At 40.2% G+C, this 23361-nt stretch overlaps 1 protein-coding gene across 1 annotated transcript in view; it reads right to left on the reverse strand.

The window, feature by feature from the left end:
- Window positions 1-283: 283 nt before the first annotated feature.
- cxxc4 (CXXC finger 4) overlaps window positions 284-23361 on the reverse strand; it is a 35908-nt gene continuing 12830 nt past the window's right edge. The window contains exon 3 of the mRNA XM_061246831.1: window positions 284-1670. Within this exon, the coding sequence (XP_061102815.1) occupies window positions 1626-1670 (45 nt within the window). The 3' untranslated portion in view covers window positions 284-1625. The remainder of the gene's footprint in view (window positions 1671-23361) is intronic.

Raw genomic sequence — 23361 nt, forward strand, 5'->3', positions numbered from 1 at the left:
AGCCCCCAAAATCAGTGGGCTGAAGAAGGCAAGCATTGCGGGTGGGTCACCTCCCTCCCCCTCTCCCCCGTCCCCACACATTCCAGCACGCCGAACCACCTGGGATTTCATCAGGCCTTTAAAGCCCGACGCCTCCGGGAGCCTCTCTCTTTCCTGCTGTGTTTTAGTATTCAGAGCCAGGCAGAAGCACACGGATGCAGCGGCTTCCATTTCTCTCTCTGTGTTTTTTTTTTTTTCGGGGGTGGGCTGAGTCAGACAAGAGATAACAAAGAGGGAAATATGATGGTGATCATAGTCGATGTTTAATTGTACATGTGAGAATAAAAATTTCCATTATTTCTTTGACATCAAATTATTTTTCATGTTTTTTTTGTCCGCTTTTTTTCTTATTTTATTTTAACACGTAAAAGCATCACAACAACAATATACAAATTCTTAGTCATCTTTAAAACCAAAACACATTTACACATGCAACAGTAGGGTTTAAGACAATGAGTAACTTATTGAATCATTTATTTGGAATGTGTACATCTGCTTCACTTCAACACATGACCGCTGGCCAGGTTTATCTCTGCAGTGAGAAGATACATATGATCCCTTTTTTCCCCCAGGATAACAGATATTTATACTGTACCGTACTGCACTGTTACAGAATGCTAAATTCCAATACTTTAATGTAAACTAGAATTCCTTTACTGGTATTCCTACCTTTCCTTTAGACAGTTTTTTGATGAACCTTTTGTATTTAAAACAAAAATGCTAAAAAAGGCCCACCAGTTATGCTCATTACAGTTTTTAAGCTCATTAAACCCATCTAAAATGTACTTGCAACATTTTTTCTCAAGTCCTTTTACCCCAACACATGCCTTTTGAATTTACACAACACATTTTTTAATATTTCACAGCAAGATGTAGACAAAACAATAGACTATGTCTTCCTGCCAGACTAGAAGTCTTGTGCTAAGAAAAGGGAATAATTACATTTCTTCTACAAAAGTGCAACACGTTGCCCAAGACAATGTGCCCTGCTCTGCAACGTGCTGGGGAGCTAGAAAAATAAACAAACCGAGTCACCATAGCTGTCTCCTCGCTCTGTGTCAATCATGAAACAGTTCATTAATGAAAGAAGATGGCCTTGCAGTACTCTCAAAGCTTGGGCCACTCGCATCCATGATACGCAAATTAACTAAATGGGATAAAATGCAAGAAAGAAAATTAAATTCATGTAATAATGGGCGAAGAGTAATCACCTCAATGATTATTGCTCCAGATCTAAAAAGTGTAGTGTTGCAATTATATATTAATCCTTGTGGCCTTTTTATTTATTTTAATTTGTTATGATTGTCTTTTGAGTCCTTTACATAAGAATGACTGTTATTCGTACAGTCACAACACTGAAGCACATTCATAGACACCAAAAATATACATTATGATACTGTCAAAAGGTACATTATTACACATGAAAGGAAATTACAGAGTTAAACCAACACCATAATGTTTTTCTTTTCTTTTTTTCTCTCCTTCTTCTCCAAAGCTGGGTTTTGGGTCAACAAACCCCACAAGTGCTTTCTGCGATGAGCCAGTGTGTCACCTGACTTCAGGTTGAGGGGCCCAGAGCCAATGCTCTAGAAGAACCACCGGAATGCCTCGCCACTACTGACCGGCGTCCTCTGCAGAACACACAAACAGAAAATAGTATCATTTAATGAGTAATTATATTCCATTTATATGGATGTCCATAAAACCAATCAGGGCTGGTTGCAGGACTCCCAGTGTTGCAGGATTAAAAAACTGTAATAGTGTCATCCAAACAACTTGAAAATACACATGTTGATATGATGGAACATACGGTACATTATAGCAATTGTGAAAATCTTTTTAGTGTAGAATAAAGTATAATACTACTTCCCGGTAAATGGTCCTAAGTACTAAGTGAGAAAATAAAGTTTGTCTGAACTTCTCAACATAAATTTGGAGAAATAAATGCAATGGCAGTTTATTCCAAACTGCAGGTAACTGCTTTGTAACTGTGCCGAATTGGAACATATCTGACTGCTGTATCTAGTGTAATGTTAACAAAGTAAAGCAGTACAGATTTAACTGTACAGTTGCTACAGTTCTGCTGGCAGTTGTGTTTACTTACATTGTGCCAATAATTGTGTGTAAAAGCAAGGTCCTTGACCCCCATAAAATGACTGTTTTGTCAAACTGCCTAAAGAATGTACCTTAGATATAGGTGCCTAAGCTGCAAAAAGATATGTTCCAGTGTAGTTTTCTGACATTTGCCACAGCCGCAAGCATTAGAAGCTATTGCAGGAGTTGTGTGACCAGAACAAAAAGGCAGTTTCACTGATTCCCGTAAAGCCTCTATTACAGGTCCTCTTCATTCCATAAATGAATAAGAACTCACTGTTGGTCAAGTTCATACAGTAATGGGACAGGGTGCCATTGCCCTTGAAATAAGTACTGTAGTAGCATTAAACTCTACATTCTTGTGACTGCTTCCTTATCACATTGTAATGAATTGTTGCGAAGCATGACACGTTATTCTGTTTGTCTCATACTTAAACGTTTGTGATAATGTATCTTAAAGATGTGTCAAATATTGCGGCCTTGAACACAAACCACTGGTTCCATAATGAATTCATGCTAACAAGGGCATTTGACACTTGCTCTGAATAAAGCCAACTTAATCTAAATTTGATATGCCAGCAAGTGTTAAAACTGCAATATTCCGGGAATAAAGGTGTGAAAAGGTCCTGTTTTAAAGCAAGACTGGAAAGCAACCATTGCTTAATCTCAATGGATACTTAAAACAATAGAACCAAGGGTTGGCTTTGTCATCATCCATGCATTTACACTTTCATTACAAAGTAATGTACAGTGTAAAGTACAAACTACTGAGTATATATCACATTAGGTGGAAAAGGTTCTCAACATGTTTGCATTGTAAGTAACATAAGCACTTCTGTTGCTTTCACTGCATATATGTACACATATTATCTCCAGAGATGCCATAGGTAGGCTTTGATGCCACCATATTTTTAGCCACATATTATAAACTATATGCTACAACCCTAAACAAGAAACAGTTGTCAGAAAAATAATTGTTCACAGAAATTGCTTCATTCATTGTAAATAACTTTCATTCAGTGACAGAGGCATTTAGTAGCATCAAAGATAGCACCCAACTGGTAGCATCATATCAATGGTGAAGTCCTCACCAACCCCCGTATAGTCCATGTAGTCCAACTGCTACATTCATGATTATGTGTAGCACCATCCCAGTATTGTCCCAACTTTTAAATAATGATTTTCAGTAAATGAGATACGTAAAATTAAGAGTTTTGAAAAAATGATACAAAGCCCTTTAGTCTCTGACAGTGGTGATGTGAATAGCATTGTCACCTCACAGGCAGGAGGTACCGAGTTAGAATCAAAAACGGAGGGCCTCCCTGCGTGGAGTTCATGTTCTTCTCATGGTTGCCTGGGTTTCCACTGGGGACTCCGGTTTCCACCCACAGTCCAAAGACATGCAGTTAGGCTAACCGGAGACTAAATTGTAGGTATGAATGTGTGAGTGAATGGTGTGTGGGCCCTGTGATGGATTGGCAACCTGTCTAGGGTGTATTCCTGCCTCTCGCCCACTGCACGCTCGGATAGCTCCCACCCTGTCAACCCTGACCAGGAATAAGTGAATTACATAATGGATGCATGGATGACAGCATGCATTTTAGCGTTATTTAATTAAAGAAAAAGTTATTACTAAACATATAAGGTTGACAAAAAGTTCATGAAATATTGTATCTAAACAGCAATTTATATTATTCATTTATACATCACATTTTATAAAGAATTTGACACAATACGCTTCAATACGTCCCAGGCTACACCCCCTGAAAAAAGCAGGCAACAGCGGCCAGGAAGAACTGCCACATGGATGGCATGTAGAAAGAAGTCTATATGATTTACTGGAAAACAGTGTTGCTAGAAAACAATCTTCTTAACTGTATGGTATTCAAGCACATAACCTGGCAGTAGACTGTCACCTGACAGCTAGTGAAATTAATTTGGCTAGGTTTCCTGTTAACATAACTACAGTTAGATTAGCAAGTCCAAGTCAACGTTGTATTATGCTGAACCTGTTGCTAACTACAAACACCATTTCTGTTCAAGAACTTTCCTAGAGTATTTTTAATAAATTAATTAGATTAATAACTGGATCTTTGACTGAATTTTGAATTTGACTGAATGTTGGTGACCAGTTATCAACATTGAAATTTGTGATAGGAATTATGCTGGATCCAGATTTATTAAACCTTGTTCTAAGGTTATGAAACCTCCATCAGGGCACCCATGTGGCAGCTTCAGAGACTGTTTGAAAAGAGTTGTGTCAGACAGTGAAGCAGCATGAACCAGATAGCCCTGTCAGCACACAACTCATATTCATCTGCCAGCAATGGGAGGGGTTGGTGATTGGATGTGTGCACACCCATATCTTTTTCATTTTTGTTTCCATTCAACATTTAAATTGTTAAAACAAAAACAAAATGCAAAGATCTTATGCAAAATTGACTGCACTAGCTACCTACTTAAAATAAGATGTAGAAAGACATAGGATGGTTTACTGTATCTAAATCCCTTACACATACATCTGCATATACACGCAAACACAGAGGTGCACACACCCTCATGCACCCATGCACACACACACAGGGAATTTCAAGCCCTCTTTTCACTTAAACATCATACAAACTATTAGAAAAAATATACCACATTAGTATTTCTCTATTGTCAATAAGAAATAAGTTCAGAGTATGTAACGAGTGGCACAGTGTTTACAGAGCAGACGACCAGACTACCTGAATATACACTCAGTGAGCACTTTATTAGGTATTTATTAGACTTATTATTTAGACTTATCAAATCTTCTGCGGCTATAGCCTATTTACTTAGTGGTATGACGCATTGTGTGTTCAGAGATGCTCTTCTGCATACCACTGTTGTCATTTATGGTTATTTGCATAACTGTCACCTTCCTGTGAGCTTCGACCAGTCTGGCCCTTCTCCTCTGACTTCTCTCATTAACATGTTTCTGCCTGCAGAACTGCTGCTCACTGGATGTTTGTTGTTTTGTTGCACCATTCTCTGCAAACTCTAGAGACTGTTGTGTGTGAAATCAGCAGTTTCTGAGATACTCAAACCACCCTGTCAGGCACAAACAATCATTCCATGGTCAAAGTCACATAGAACTAATTTCTTCCCCATTTTAACATTTCATCTGAAAAACAGCTGAACCTATTGACCACATCTGCATGCCCTTATGCATTTAGTTGCTGTTACATAATTGCATGATTAAATATTTGCATTAACAAGATATTGTACAGGCCTACCTAATAAATAATAAATTCCCTGGTTCAAGGATTTGATTTGTCTTGGTTCAAAAAGTTTCAAATCAAGTACTGGGTCTCATGCTTTTATTTCAATAGGCAACAACCATAGTATCATTCATGGCTGAAAAAGATACGTTGGCAGAAATATTGTTAAAATGTGCCACTGAAAGCCAAAGAAAAGCAAAGCTGCAACATTTGTCATTCTTAAATGTGTATAAAATAATTTCAATCCATTTGACAGCATGCTGAAAATGAAGACTGACCATCTCTCAAAGCCTAGAATGCTTAGCGAGTATTAGTAGCCAAAGTCCTCATGTGATTTTTCTGAAATCTGGCCAGGTGTCCTCTGAGCTTATACATGCTGCTGTGTAGCAATACAGACAGAAGCATTGCCCATTGCCTTAAGAATTAGCTGAAGATCCATTCTTGTATTCCCCGAGCATTTGTGGTTTTCCGATGAACAGTTTTCCCATTCCCCGTTCGGTGGCTCTTATTTGCGGTGGGGGAAAGCGGTGTGAAGCGGCGAGAAGCATCCTAGCATCCCCCACTCTGCCCGTCCTCTCCCCCAGCTTTCCCCAGGGCCACTGTCTCAGTTGCTCTTCTGACACATAATTTTTAAGTGCTTAGTCTATCTCAGGGGTCCTCAACACTGGTCCGAGACAGCCACAGGATCTGCTGGTTTTTGTTTTCTTCTTAAAAGAACCTATTCCGACTGAGAAAATCCAGTTGAGGCGCGTTAACCATTTCATCAACTTCTTTGATTGATCAATGAAGCGTTGAGTTAAGATGGAATCGAGCAGATGCTGCAGCTCTCCAGGAGCAGGGTTGGAGATCCCTGCTCTCTCTCTCTCATAATGATGGAGAATAAAGGTAGTGATTGGTCACCACAGATCCTCTTTACGGGGAGATGGGAACACTTAGCGTTTCTCTAATGGAGAAGTATGTATCTCTCTGGGTGAGCGATTGTGGTATATGGATTCATCTGACCAGTCACATTCTCCACATTGACCCCACCGCAGGTCACACAGCTGAAGCAGGAACAGGAGTGTCCCTCTACGCTTACATCATTGGATGTATTCCTGTAATGTACATTTTCTTCTTTTGAACGTGTGAAATATTTGTGGTCTCCACTACATTATTTTCCTGCAATAACTGTGCAGCTCAAGAAAAGAATGTGCTATGAAAAGAATGATGAACAATACAATAGACTTTTAAGTGATTCAGGCTGTGTTTTGAGTTTGGACTGAGGCCTAGATATAGCTATGCTATCTGGGCTATGTTGTTAACCAACTAGCCTTGGAGTCTAGTCTAGCAGTCAGTCATACCACAGGGATACTGCTGAATAAACCCCCCTAGTTACTCAACAGGTGATAACTAGGTTGCTAGTTGTCTTAAATGGACAATTGTCTCTCCTCCAATTTACACTAGCTCTCCTTTAGAGTTTGGTTTGTGGTGTGGAAAAAAGTCAGTGGTTCACAGGCTGTGCAGCTGTGGATGAATGTGGAGTGGATTCCAAAAGTACTAAATGAAAAAAAGGAAATAAGTTTGTATTTTCATGTGATGTTTTTGTTTTGTAGGCGGACAGCCTCCCATCTCACTATGATCCAATAATGCTCTCTCTGGTCTCCCCACACCCCATAATAATCCCTTGTGGCTTAACCAGCATGTAGACTGGACTACCTCCCCTCCAATTAAATCATCTCCTGAGTGTGGTGTGGCTTGGAAAAGGGAAAATTATGAATCTGGAAGTTGCATGGATGCACGGTTGGCTCAGAGTAAGTGTAGCAGGCAGGGATGAGTCAGCATAAATGAGTCAAGGATAGAATTTACTGAGTCAACTGGGAGGTACAACAAAATGAAGAAAATTAAACTAAGTGTGCTTCTACTTTTCACATTGCCACAATCCAATAAAATACATATGAGCCCAAACAGTCTCATGTAGTAGAGATAAATAAAAGGTTACACTTATCTTAATCGTTTCTGAGGATATAGACCTGAGATCACTTAGTCCTGTCTGCATTGTTGTTTATGATTATGGACTGTCATGAAAAAACTAAAATGAAGAAAATGTTCAGCTTTTAGATGGTCCAACAAAAAAAAACAACTTCTGGAATCAAATCATGACCATACTTCAGGGAAGCACATTTTACACATATTTGTGTTGCCTTGTGGGAAGGGTTTCTGTTGGTAACATAATACATGCTTCTTAAAGCTCTTAAAGCAATTCTTCTGGTCAGTCTGGAAGTGTTAAGGTGAGCGGACCGGTCTGCTTTTGCTTTTATTCAGACAGGAAGACAACAGAGAGGGTGGCAGATAGAGAAAGGGCTGACTGCTCAGGGGGACTTACATGTAGTCAGCCGGCCTATGGACAGTGCCACATGTCTCGCCAGAACAGTTCCGTTTTAAACAACTGTAATTTTGTACTTTCGCTAACATATCCTTTGACTGAATATGGGCCTGTCCTGTGCTTTTCTAGGCAGGAAAATAGACTTGCTGATGGCTCTCTGAAGGAGTTTGTGCGAATGAAGGATTGTGACATTTTAATGAAAACTTCAGTTGCTTTGTAGCATGGAAGCAGGCTTCCTCATAACGTTAGGTAACTAGACTGGCTGTTTCAAGTGAGAATATTGCTAGATCGGTATCACAGCCTTAACTCGGACATCATACAGTTCAAATGTACAACCGTTATAATGGTCTATGGCAATCATGATACATAGTGTTAAAAGTCCTGCAAGAAACCAGCTGATGGCTGAGCTATAAAACATATGCAAAAACAGATTGAAATGAAAGGCAATTTGTAATTCCAAATTCCAATTCCACCAAATTTGTATATTCCATTAAAAACACATTGCATCTCTCAGATTATGGCTGTCTTTTTTCTGCTGTTTCAGTCAATTAATTTCCCACTGAAAATCTCACATCACTGTTTAAGGGAAAAAAAGAAAGTTGAATAAGGGTTGCAGAGTATAGTATCTCTGTTTGAGGAATATGTTTGTAACTGTACACAAAACTGCATTACAGTGATTATATCAATTGGGCTCAGAAATTGTACCCATCAGACTTGCCAATGCCTCTTAATGCAACAGCCAGTTAGCTGCAGTAGCACTGGACCACTCTTCTAATGAAGGGAATTTGATTACTTTGGATGGTGTTGTTTTCTACATTTTGCATCTCTCCTTGCCCTATGGGTACAAATCTTCTTCATTTTATCAATTCATTCACATTGTGTGCAGTTACATGTCCAGTGCTTTTTTTTTTTCAATCCCCCCACTTGCTATTTCATTGGAATAAAGGTATGTATATTAATTTCTTATTTTCTTTATCAATCTTTTCTTTATTCTTTTATTTATTAATTTAACCTAGACATGGCTTTTAGTCAAGGTCTTAATATTTTGTTTCGCTTCTCTCTGTATAATTTCTTCATTTATTGGAACACTTAACTCTCCAGGGTCTTTGAGTGAACAATGACATGATAGACCCTCATCACTGAGAAAAAGACCCATTATTTCCTTTAGAACAATTTTACCACAAAAAAAGCCAAAGTAACCACACTTACAGAATGCTATGGATTCCTGGAAGGGAAAACCAAAATATCAAGACTGAGTTGAATTATATCAGACACCAAGACCCGGGACCATAAAATGGAGGAATGAGTGCCAGACTATAGTGGGCTCAGTCAGGAATTCATCTGCAGTGTGGACACATCTCCCGTCTTCACCAGTAATTAAGAGCGGGTTTGAGAAAACGGAAAGAGGCTCTCTCTCCAACCTTGCGCCTGAAAGAGAAAGAATGGCTCCCAATTCTAAGGTCCAGCATGGTGCTTTGGCTTCTGGGAAGGAGAGTACTGCCAACCATCATAACTGCAGAAACCAAAGCACCTTTTCTCTGCCAAAAATATGAGGAAAGGAGGCAAAAAAATAACAAAAACATTCAAAATACCACCCCACCCCAAAACATCCATATTGATCTATATATCCTGGCACTGGCCAGCCTTGGTGTGATTCACTGGCCCTATAATGATCCCGATCAGTGGTCCCAATATCTCTGCTTTGTTAAGTCCTGTTGTATTGATCTGCAGGGGGAGGATTGTGAGTGCTGTTCAGAGTCACTGCTGGGCCTGGGTTCTGGCATGGTGCAGTCACCAGGACACAAAGAAGGCTCAATTAGCACCGCCCGACTCTGCTCTCCCACCCCACGCGTGCCCCGCCATCAAAGTCACTCTGTCAACAGCCAGGGAGAGAGGGGGAGAGGCAGAGAGAGAGAGAGAATGAGCGAGAAAGAGACAGACAGAGAGGGGAGAGAGCGAGAGAGAGAGAAAACGACAGACACAGGAGCAGCCCTGCGGCTTTACCTCCAATCAAGACGGGGTATGACAGCCTCTCAACCTCACTTTAACCCCTATGTCTCTGTGGCATGGGTTTCACTCAGCGTGGTCCAAGACCTACTTATACCCTGTGTTCCTGCAATATTGTGTGTGTGTGCGTGTGCGTGTGTGTGTGTACATGTGTTTGTGTGTGCCCATATGTACATGTACTGTATGTGCGCACGTGCATTTCGGTATGTGTGTGTATATGTGTGAGTGCGCGCACGTACTGTAAGCACCGTTTCATAGATAAGTGAAAATCCCTCATTTAACGAGGCTTCAGCGGCGCAGAGCACACGCTCAGGGTAAGACACCTGAGATAATGTTTAATCCAGGGGTGTGGAGGAAGCAGCTCCATCCTGACTGCCACCCACGTCAAAATGAGAGGTCAGGTGTGTTTAATGATGGGGCTGGGACTCTGGCTCTGCCATGGGGGAGAGGGGGGGAGGGGGGCTGCTGACTCACAATCAAATGCTAATCCAGCGCGCTGCCAGAGACACAGAGGCACCCCACCACCATTACCCCCCCCCCCCTCCCCCCCCCCCCATCGCCGCAGCGACGCTCCCGCGTGTCCGCGCGCCCGGAGGGCAGGCCAGAGATAAAGCACTCCAGACGACGAGGACGATAATGGCCGACGCCACAGCGCCTCAAATTCAATCAACGCGGGCGCGTCGATGCGGATGAGCGTAAAAGTGAAATATGCTCGCCGAGGAGCGTTAAAGACGCCGCGGAGAGCTCGGAAAGCAGGCGGAGAGAGAAAAAAAGAGAGAGCGCGCGAGGCTCGTTTTCCCGGCGAAATCCCACTTGCATTTAAAGCAGCACTATTTTAACCACAGACTGTGAATAAATTACCCTTTTGAACCTCGGGTGATTGCGAATGTGCGGGTGTGCGCGGGGAGGTGTCTGGCTCTCTGGCGGCTCTGCTCCATTCTTCCTCTCCTTTCACCACATTTGCAATTCGCTTCAATCAAGAGGCCGACTTCCCAGAACCCCACATTTCATCCCCCCTCCTCCTATAAACTATTCTGAAATGCACATGGACATGGCTTAAAAAACAGTCTGCCTCTCGAATAATAATTCCAATAATAACAATAATAATACAAATAATAATAATAATAATAATAACAATCTGCATCATCTTCACGACCATCATCATCATAAAAATATCTGTGTTGAAAGAAATAGAGCAAAGCTCACGGTGCATGAAAAAGCACCTCGCAGGGCGAAAGCAGAGGCGATTGTGGGAGACAATGGCTCATTGTCAGCGGGCAGACCTTCGCTTCCTCACTGGGGGAGGATGAATAGCAGGCAGGGGACTGTGCTGATGTGCTCCAGAACACTCATTATAACGCATGGCCCATACGTTACTCTGACATGCCCATTATTTATTAACGTATGGACTGGGAAGCAGGCCACCTTCTGCAGCGGCAGCCCTTCTGACAGCCCTGGAAATAAATAAATAATCATCTCTGCAGCGACGCAAAGTCTCCCGTTCTCTGGCTCGCCGCCGTAATTACAAACACATTTCAAGCACTGCCCTAGACCGCAGCCGAGCCCAAACTCAAGTACGCGGTAAGGTCAACCATTTAGAAAAATATATTTAAAATGTATATACTTTATATTGCATGCCTCAATCAAGTGCTCATTAAACACCCTTTTGGCCTTGACCAACATGGGAGACATATTTTTTGAAAAAGATGTTTATTCTCCTTTTTCCCTGCAATGGTACAGTGCCCTGGTTTTGGTATATATGAAATTATAACCTTGGTGAATCCCTTTTATGACGGACAAAGAAAAGGTAGAAATGAAAGAGACAACCCCCCCCACTCCCAAATAAACAAATAAATAAATGAATAATACGGAGGCATAATATGAGGTAGCTTCCACTATGCAAGCCGTGGGAGACTGAGGGTCATTCTCCTGACTGAGAAGTTTCCGGGGAGCAGCCAGCCTTAACTGATGTGTTATATATTGCCTGTCACTTTATTCTGCGGGAATATTGGGGCGTTGCCGAGCTCAAACCTGGAAGGTATAACAATCAATCACTGGCACTCTGAAGGGGAGATCTCATCTCCCAGCCTGTAGCCAATATCCCAGCCACCAGCACTGCTTCATACTGAAGCACCCGCTCAAGGCCGTCACCACGGACAGTTCGCTCATCTGTTCATCGGAGCTTGATTGCTTTGGTCTCGATTGAAAACATTAGGATACACATTATTATTTTTTATCTTGTTGTAAATCCACTGAAATGCACCGCGGTGATGAACAATGTTTTAAAATGGACAGGTCCCCTTCCCATGTCCCCTACAAAATATGATTCCATTCAAATGAATTAAATGAATTTTAGGAAATACAATTCAATATGGTGGATACTGGTCATCCACATTAATTGTCCATCATTACATAGATTGTACATCATGATTTATGCAATTATTTTGTCAATTAACTAGGATTCCGGATTCACACACACGTTCTGTTACAGAACTGGATGTCAGGTTTCGTGGTCCTTAGTAGCCCAGATGGAAGATGTCCCTGCCATAAATATATTACACGTCAGGCAAGACCCTTCCTCTCCAGATTCCCAGTCGTCACGTGGTATTACCCTGACTATATCACCTATCTTTAGATCGCCCATGTTTCTGTGATGGCACTGTACACATTTATAGAGAGATTAGTTGGAATGCTTCAGGTGCTACACACATTAGATGAAGATCATCAAGAACCACAATATTAACCAACAACTGCAACCTGAAAAAGAATGAAAATAGAACGGCACATCTATTAAATAACTCTATCCATAAATCAGTCATTTTTAAGGAACAGATTTTCACTATAAAGACTGGGAATTCCCAGCAACTTCCATCCACAATTAAGAGTTTCATTTAATTAGTGCTGAACAGACGAAGGGTTCACCAACACACCCAGAGAATTTGTATTCAATGAAATAAACACCCTGAAGCATCACATTCTGGTTAGAAAAATTTCATGGTAATGTAACAGCCCACAATTTAATTTAAGTACAAATGCCACACACTCAGTGCTGCAGAATTTAGTTGTGTAAGTTTAGTTGTGTAAGTTTTGATACAAGATGGCTTGGGGTCCAGCAGACATGCATTGTTAAATCAGGACACAGATTAAATTTGTGCTCACAGAGCTAAAATCACAGAATTTTATTTGAGAACAAATATACAAAACTCACAATTTGGCACGACTTCCCTGCACATGGGTATTTTCACTGCTGCGCTTATTCTATGATCTACATGATAACATGCAGAAACACAACGATTCAAAATGCAGCACATAACTAGACAATTAGGAATTTCAACATTGATCCCTTATTTATGAGATAAGGAACTTATTCCACTCGAGATGTTTGTATAGTGTTGATGTGGCACATGTCAGAAACAACAGTTATTTTCAACCTTCCTTTCCAAACACTGAGAGGTGAATTTACCAAAGAGCTTTTCAATTCCGCATTTTTGCTTGACTTTTTTGTAATTTTTCAATCTGCACAAAATGACATCCAAATCACTAAACAATTTATGTTCATTAATAATTGGCAAAAACCGCAAATTACCGTATCAATATTGGGAGAGAATGGTTGTTAATGGTGATTATGAGGGCATTATGAATCCCACTTTGCATTTTCAGAGTATTTGTGGTAATTTCACAGTTGCTAAGGAAGCCCAATTCTTTCATGAACCCACCCCTGAGGTCTGACTGCTGGTGAGCATAGCTGTAGCCCTCATAAAAAGGTCAAATTTGTAAACCTCATAAAGGTCAAATTTTTTACCTAAAATAAATCATTTTTCAGTTGGAAAGTGTTCAATGAACTAGAACTGAAAATAATAATGTTAGAATATTCTCTGTTCTGGAATATTCCAGAGAAGTAATTTATAGGTACCCAGCGAACAACTTAAACAACAAAACAGAGCAGACTCATAAAGAACTTATAATATACGTTTATGAAGTTTATGAAGAAATACTATTAAAATGCATACTTCTGAGGCACTTTTTGGGTACTTTTGAGGTTTTATGTTAACAGCAGTGTAGTTAACGTTAATGGTAGTTAATGGTGTAATTAACTTCAATATTTTCAGTTGGCAATTGGCCTGTAAGATATTGGCTGATTTCCCAGAGCAATAGTATCCCATAATAAAAAAAATATTTTAAGTTTTGGAAAGAGTAGCTCTTAAACAGGATAATATAATTCCTGCAATACCATACCATGGAGTCAGATGACATGATGCAAACAACCCAAACTATGGGGTCATCAAAATTCAAGGACAGTCAAGGGAATGCTAAAATGTTCTTATGAAATAATTGCTTTCAGCCATACCATCATGTAACAAGGGTATGGTTGTGTGGCTGAAGCAAAAATGGACAGGGATTGGGTACTAAATACCTTCTTGGGACACCAAATAACTGCTGGAAGTACGGTAGTTTGTGGCAAATATGGGGCACTCTAACTTCTGTACAAAAACCAAGCCCTAGTACAGTTTCCAGGAGAACATGCTGCAGGAGACTTTAACCATAGAACAGATTATCAAAAAGAGTTGACAAAAAACAAGTTACCTGGCAAAATTCTCCAAATGCCTCTTTCAGTCTAACCACATAATTGCCCCACTTGTCCCAGCTGATCGACAATATAATCCCTTGAGTTCACTGCCTGCCCTGTATTACTAATTCATGAGAATGTGACATATGGATGAATCTCACAAGAAGAGCCACCCCCTCCTTTGACATGGAGAAGAGCCTCTCCATCTCAAAACCCCTAACTTACCGTCTACCAGGGTAACGCATGTCCCATCCATGGTGCTATGCACTGCTTCAAAAACAAACAGGCTACATAATATGACAAATCTTAAATATGCCTCTTCCTTTTAAGGGAATAGCAATTTAATCATGTGCACAAGTTCACTGACAATAAACGACCCCGTGCTGCGCACTGTATACGAGGCATATTTGAACAAATCAAGGTAAGTGTACTGCAGTTGCTCGCGAGTAATGAGGAATTTGTGATTTTTGCTGACTTGGCGAAAGGGAGAATAATTTCCTGTTGATAAGCTCCAGCAGACACTATGGAATAGGTTTGGTAAAATGTGAGATTAGACAGAAGAGAAAGGCAGGGAAAAAGTGAATCTGTCTCCTTTGAAAAATCCTTTTGCACATTACCTTCTAGAGAGTACTTAGCCTCAGTGCAATACCTGTTACAGTCACCTGCCATGATATTTCAACTGCAATTGAGAAAGTTGCGCAGTAATACTAAACAGAGAAGCACTGTGTGGTGGAGCTGGTATTTTGAGGCTCTAAAGGTCTTGTTTAAAAATGGCAGTGAATATAATTACTTCATGGTGCTCCCTCCTACTGGATGTGAAATTTGCACCCACCTGAGGAAAATATTCTGAGAAACAGTGACCCAGCACTGCAGTCATTTTCCCTGCTAAGGTAAAACTAGGTTTCAAAATGACCTATGATTTGTCTTTTGGCACAATCTTTGGTGACACACAAAGGAAGTTCAAACCTCCAATTACAAGCCCCAACACACACAAGGTTTTCCATGAAAGTAAGAGGCAAACGAAAAATAAACTATGACCATAATTGAGTGTAATAAGAGATAGATATATAGAGAGCGACAGAGACAGAGGGAGAGAGAGAGAATCAACAATCTGAGCATCTGCAACACAATCCAGTGAGCTTTTTCTCCATAGTTCACCTGCCTTGACCCTCTCTCTACTAAATTCCAAGAATCAAATTGTAAGTCTATGCAAGTACACATAGCTGGTTTTGCATAAAACATTTCATAAATCATGCTTTAAGGATTAGTATCATTATAACTTCCCTAATGGAGTAAGATCTCGACAAACCTTTAGACACACAACATAGACGGACCAAAAAGGCTAAAACTGTACATTAGAACAGTTCCAGCCTTATTATAATCTCACTCAACTACAATGAGTTTTATGAATGTGCACTAAAACCAAGCCTTCAGCGGTTGCATTTATGCACCACTTTTTTATTGAATACCAAACCTCTTGTAGCTCCCTGTAAAAGCACAACTTCTGTCCAAAACAGGCAATTCATTCTCCTTGTAAAACAAAATCACCACGGCACACTGCCTAAGAGTGTAACACATAAAAGTCAAAACACAGTAGCTGCAATGCTGTGCATTTTCGAAGGTACTTAAGTGAAGTCAAACCAACACATACTGGGTAGCTTAGGCCTCAATGCCCTGCCCATTTCCACATTAAAGGCTCACTCCCACACCTTAATCCCCCAGCCCTGGCCCAGGTAACTGAGCATAACCCTGCCTGTCAGGGCCTGGAAACCCTGCTGTGACCACCCGCATCAAACTCCTTATTTCAATCCCAAAACAACGTTAATGAGGCCCATGTAGGTGCACTGCGCAATCAACTACAGTGTCCTCTTTCCTGTATCCAGTGAAATGCATACACATCTATAGTACGCTGCGCCTAACTGCATACATTTACGCATCTTTCAAGGAATGAGGTTAGCGCACATTTAAAAATCGCATCGTAGATGCTGTTGCATCTTTAAACACCCAGGCAGGCTCTCTGTGGCAGGCCCCTGAGCTATAGGTTGGGGGCACCTCTACTGTATGGACAGATGAATAATAAATGGGGAGGCAGAGATGCATGGCCAGCGGAGCGAAATGGAAAAACAACCATGCGAAGAAGACGGTAACGTCGCGTACACAACTCCGTTACCAGGGTGCGGCGGGGGAGCGAGCTGGTGTGGACATGCTAAATTCTTCAGCTAATGCCCTCCCCCCACTCACCAAACTTTAAAACCAGGGGAGGCCTGAAGCCTGTGATGGGGAGTCACGTGGGTTTACTGTAGCGAAGGGTAGATATACAGTGTACAGCATACCCCCAGCTCTCTAAGGACCAAAATGAGGAAAAAGTAGAGAGGGGTGGGCATCTCCTTCCAGGGAAGATTCTAGAAGCCCCTCCACACCACAGCCTGTCCAAGGCCCTAGGTTGAGCACTTCAGTGTTCACACTAATTTTACAGTTCATTCGAATTAGTCCACAATTCTCTGCACGCTATTCATATCCTTGTTTCTGTTCCCACAAGAGAAGATACTCTGTCCATGGGCCTCCTTTATAAACCATACATACGATTGGGATTTAAAAAAGAAAACATGACATCACATGCACATGTTTACACAAATTATGACCTATGCTACACACATTATGAAAAATTGGCAAGTTTTGTATTTGCCGACTGCAATGACAAAGTAGTGAAATACAGGTATGTCCCACAGACCTGTTATAATTCCAAAGAAACATCCAGGCCGGTAAGTCTTTTCTGTTATTTAGGTGTTATTCTGGAAGTTCATATTTAATCATCCAGACTGTTTGAAAAACATTAATATGTGTTAGTTTCAGAGTTTCAGTAAGAGTCCCACAGTACAGATGCATATGCTCTTTTGTCCTAGTATCCATTTGAATGGCGGATGCAAAGTCCAACAATGTCATTTCAATTTGTTGTTGAGGGGTTTAATCATGGAAATATTTAGGTGGATGTAATGTCTGTATGTTTTGCATTGATGTATCTGTTTCTTGTTTGTAATTATCTGACCTAATATCATATTTTTAATCATGCCTCATGTAGGACTGACAAGTGTTGTGACTTAATAACAACAATTTTAATTCACTCAACCCAATGAATTTTGTGGGGGACAGGTGCCTATTTCACACTGGTGACACTGGTCCCAGGCCCTTATGCAACAATGCACTTCTTTACATCCACTTTGATATCCAACCACTGCTATTTAATTTCCGAAATGGTTCAGCTGCTGCTCACATGCTGACACTCCACAAATTTTATTTTATTGGTTATGCCGGAACTATTCCACCAAACAATATAGCCCGTCTGGCCTCTACCTCGTAACGAGCGTCTCGATTTCACACTCGGAGAAGTTTCTCTTCTTTGTTTTGTGGTCTGACTTCTCCTTTTTCTCTGACAGTAAATTGGAATGACAAGCTGATTCATATGCATGTTATATTCCCATTGGGCGTTCCATTAACCATTTATGGTCAATTGTGGAAGAGAACGGGGTGGGTCTAGGCTCGTGCAGGTACACAGAAACCAGTGTATGGACAGTTTTATGAATCAAGATATTTTTGACCGTATGCAGCTTTCCTCTTTCGTGAGTATGAAACCTTTTAGTGTAGAACCTCTGCAAAGTTTATGAAAGTGGGCCCACCTCTTTGTGAAAGTGCCTCTAAAAATATTATATAAAAACACAAAAATGTGATTGCTTTTGACTAATTTGCTCCTGATAATAAGCTTGTCGTATCATATGTCTGAGACAGTGCTGTTGAATAACTTTTTCAGATCTAATTGTCTCAACAAAGCAGCACAGACAAGGTCTAGAAGCCTGAATGAAATCTGGAATGGTAAATGCCAAATGATTGCTGCCTTATTAAGCTTGTTATAACAAATAAACGAACCAAAAAGAGAACAAATACAAAGTGTTAAAATGTAATAAATTTAAATGAACTGAATAGTTAATTAATGATGTAGCCTTTTGCACCAAACTGTACATCTAAGTCTGTTTGTACACTTAAGTTTAAATGTAATGTACTGTATAAATTATCACCAAACCAGTGAAAAGCATATTCTGATACTAATTTTTGCCAAGTGTTGCCTCGACATATTTCTGGTGACAATGACTCAACTCCCATTTTAGCTGCACATATGCAAAGCATGTCAAAGTTTTTTATTGTTCTAGTGAAATCAGAACTTTTATCCGTTTCTGTAAATATTTTGTTCAAAGATAACAAGCAAACTTCTCAATGTGCCAGACAGATGAATGGATCTCTACATCATTAATCTACCAGGATTCGGACATGGAGAAAAAACTGTACATTTATCCACAAGTAATGTTGCAGCACTACAAAAGCACCAATAAATTAATATTCCAGATGTAACTACCAAGTTAGCAATGAAAACTACCAAAAACACCCCCAAGATCTCTGACCTTATGATCTCTGATGTCATTATTTATCAAGAGACTCAAAGGCAGATTCCAAGGGAGATTCCCACCAACTCTATCATGTGAGAGTGTTTTCTGTCTCTGTTTACCCCTTCTCAATGTGGCACTTAAACCTTCAAATCTTCAAAAGTACATTCTATAGACAATTTTTATTTCAGACCCTAAAAATCTTATTCATTCTTTCGTGGAATGTAGAGTGCAGTCCATAAGTATTTGGACAGCGACACAATTGCTTTGGCTCTGTACTCCAGCACATTGTATTAGAAATGAAACAATATGGACTTAGTTAACACTGTCAACTTTAATTTCAGAATTTCTTTTTTGTCTGTTGGTAGATAATGATGAGATATATAACGCCTGAATATTTGCACTTTTGTCTTGCCAGTAGAGCCATTCAAATTTCTAGGTGTCACAATGAAAAATGTGCTGCGGCATGAAATGTGATTTTTAGAGGTCCATAACTTTGTAAGGAAGCCCTAAATCTGTGAAAATCTTGTATATAAAGGCAATTTTGTATATAGAATTAATATCTGGTCTTGGAAAAAAATGGATCTACTTTAATTTAATTCCATAAAAAAATATTTTTCACTGGGTACCAATTTGGAGGGGTCATATCTCCAAAGGTAAACATATTGTTTGTGTCATTTTATTTGTAAATGAGAGTCATCTGAGAGCACTTTCTCATTGTGTCAAAAAAGTTGATTAAGGATCAACATATTCAAAGAACAGGGACGTGTCAAATTTCCGACATTGGTTCCCGGGTGGATCTAAATGTGCCAAAAATGGCCAAATTTAATATTATCATTTCTCAGCTAATGTCATTAATAACGTGTTTATCTTTACACAATAATATTACTCATTCACAACTAAAATTACACGGAAAGTATGTTTACTTTTGGAGATATGACCCCTTGAAATTGAGAAAGCCTTAACTGTCCTTAAATTTTAGGCCCTTACATTGAAACTGAGCAAGATATGCGGTGCCTTCCATGTTCTCCCCAAAACTACAGAAATATTAAAGGCTAAATGTAGTCCCGGCGGCACGGATGGTGCAGTGGGTAGCACTGCCGCCTCACAGCATGGAGGTCCTGGGTTCGAATCCCCGTCGGCCGGGGCCTCTCTGTGCGGAGTTTGCATGTTCTCCCCGTGTCTGCGTGGGTTTCCTCCAGGTACTCCGGTTTTCTCCCACAGTCCAAAGACATGCAGGTTAGGCCGATTGGAGAGTCTAAATTGCCCGTAGGCATGAGTGTGTGAGTGAATGGTGGGTGTGCCCTGTGATGGACTGGCGACCTGTCCAGGGTGTATTCCTGCCTTTCGCCCAATGCATGCTGGGATAGGCTCCAGCAACCCTGATCAGGATAAGCGGGTTCAGATAATGGATGGATGTAGTACCTTTTCCTTCTCGACTAATTACAACAAAATGCGAACAATTCGCGAGAAAACTAAGAATTAAATATCCAAGTTATGTCCTGTAGAGATGGGCTATGTCTTTCAAATGGCACCAATTTGACAAACATATCAGCTTCATGGTTGCTCACTTCTTTTTTCTTTTGTTTTTTATTTACAATAGCTTCTGAACATCCCAATCATGTGCATAGAATGCAGGCTAGATATTGCGAACACTAATAAAGTTATCTTCATTGCTACTGTCTTTGAACGCAGTAGGCTTGTCTTCTTTTCTGATGTTCAAGCTCCAAAACGAAGTAGGGTGTGTTTTAGGATGAATTTTATTATTTACTTATTTTTATTAGAAAAGGAGAAATCTGTCATTTATAGCATATGCTATGCATTGTATAGGCTGCTTTTCCCATAGGATTAAGTTATTGCCTTGTTTATTTGGAATAAGTCATGACAGTGCTGTTGTATGTAAAATGCACCATTCATCGTCTTGCAACACGTTGACTTCGCTGACATCTGCCCCATCCCCAATGTTGAACAGATTACGCCCTTGCTCCAAAATGAAAGTACATAAATGTTTGGAGATATGAATTATACATACAAAATGATACCTAAATACACATTTACAAAGATTTAGGGCTTTTCATGCCACAACACGTTATACAGAAACAGCTTACTGTGTCTGCTCAGATCCAACCAAATGCCTCAAAACTAATTGAATTGTCCTTCACATTACCACAGGACAATGGCCCCCAAAATACTGGTAAAGCAACCTATGGCAGGACGTTTTCAGGGTGATATTCTTGGAATATTCTTGACTGTCCAAGTCAATCACTTGACCTGAAACCAATTGAACATGCATCACTCAGGCTAGCCTGATATTTGTATGCTAATGTTGCCGTCTTTTCTGGGAGTGTCATGTTATCGCCTAGATGGGTGGCCGTCCACAAACCAGTGTCTGCATTCAAGGGTGATGTTTGAGTGCCTGTTACCTTCTTGGAAATACAGACGTGTTTGTTCTGAGAAGTTTTGCCCAATATTTAGGAAACGGGTGATTTTAAAAATGCCTACACACATAATTTAAGCATTTTATCCAAATAAGCTCAAGTGAAAGAAACATGAGTGCTCCTTTAAGTGGGTCACTGAGAATTTGGGAACCTCTGATGTAATATATCTACTGACGGCAATAAAGGCTAAAACTCCGTTGTTTGTGGAAAATGAGACCATAAAATGCACAGGCTTGTCCAGTATCAGACACAATATGACACAGATTGAAAATGAAACTTTTAACATAACATAACAATGAAATACTACAATTTCCATGCATTTCATGATTTCAGATTTAGGGTTAGACTCTTGTGTCTTTTGCATTCAATGTTAAACTGAGGCCACAATTTGCTGCATTCATTAAAGATCCAATTGTGTTTACCACAGCAGAGCAGGGGTGTCCCTGGCCAAAACTATAATCCCAGACTGGCTCCCTCAATTTGTCCTGCTAATCGGCTTCCATTTTCATTGACTTGAGCACCCTATCCCCTCAACTTTGGCTTGTGTTTACAGACCATCCAGTCACAAAATGGCTGCATTATAGTACCACAATAAGTTCACTTGCTACAAATATTATCACCTCAAATTTAACAAATATCTTTGCCAGTTACACTTTGCCAGTTTCTCTTCACACTACACTACTAATGTACTGCCAACCATTTTCTTTGAGAATTTCTTTCAGTGACATATTCTAAGGAAATCACTGTCACAATTTGCATTACGTTTGGTGCAAACACTATTACCCTCAAATACATAATGCAATAACAACTATTATCTGTATAGAACATGGATGCTGAAAAAAACGTTTACATGCAGGACTCAACTTATAGCTACCCTGCTAATATTTTGTGCTAGATAAGACTTTACCAGAACATCTATGAATGTCAGGATTATAACACTAGTCAATTTTGGTGATTTGGAGACTCATGGACACATGGATACGTAATGATATTATGTGTCTCGTGACATGTAAAATACTGAATTTTGCTTACTAAACTATTCAACACTCAGTATTCAGTATTCAGTATTGCATTTCCCCCCGCCAGTCACCCTCCCCTACCTCTCTGCCTGAAACTCCCTCTCCTTGCAGCTATCCTCAGATAGCAACAGGTTGAGAATATCATAAACAATAATTACAGTAATCACAATTCAAAAATAGGCTGGCTCCTTATTTATAAGCTTGAATAATAACACAATATTTTTAGAATGAATTTTGAGGCTCACCGATATAAAATGGGGTCAAGTCACTGAAAATGTCCTCTATTGTCTTATCAACGGTGCTTTCACTGTCTTCCTCATAAATATTCACTCAGACGAGAGATTCATTGGAACTGATCCAAAGGAAATCCTGTATTTATATGGAGGCATCAAAAAGTAAATTTTCTGTTGTAAAACGTCAACCTCTTTTGGCATAAAATCTCAAGAACTGTTTTTGCCAAAGCACAACAGACATTGAAAATGCTCCAGTTTCGTTACGCAGGCAAAAAAAATGCTGTGTTGTTTTAAGCAAGCCTAACAACTTGTAAACCATTGGAAATCTAATATAATTAGCTAAAATGCTTTTTATTCGTCACTTCAATAACATGTCCGAAGTCCTTTCTTTGATGAGTTGAATTTATACTGAATTTTCTTCCTCAAGGATCGGGCTTTTCTCTGCAGCTAAATTACAAATACTGGTCAGAGACGGCTGTACTTGGGCTTACCATGTTTGAGAGAGCCTATACAAAATGTAGATAATATAGAATGTACAAGTACTTTTGTAGATGTATACAATGCCGAAAATTCCTCCAGAGAAATTAAAAGTAAACAATGGACATACTATCAACGTTTCTCAGAGCACATTTTTAGAATGAGAAACTATTATGCATTTGGTCCACTGGACACTGGCATTACCCTATTTCTCGTAGTAGGGGCGACATGGCTCAGGCAGTAAGAGCAGTCGGAGGGTTGCCGGTTCGATCCCCCGCCCGGGCTGTGTCGAAGTGTCCCTGAGCAAGACACCTAACCCCTAAATGCTCCTGACGAGCTGGTCGGCGCCTTGCATGGCAGCCAATCGCTGTTGGTGTGTGACTGTGTGTATGAATGGGTGAATGAGAAGCATTAATTGTACAGCGCATTGGATAAAGGCGCTATATA

Source organism: Conger conger, chromosome 6 (assembly GCF_963514075.1).
Source record: "Conger conger chromosome 6, fConCon1.1, whole genome shotgun sequence".
Lineage (NCBI taxonomy): Eukaryota > Metazoa > Chordata > Actinopteri > Anguilliformes > Congridae > Conger > Conger conger.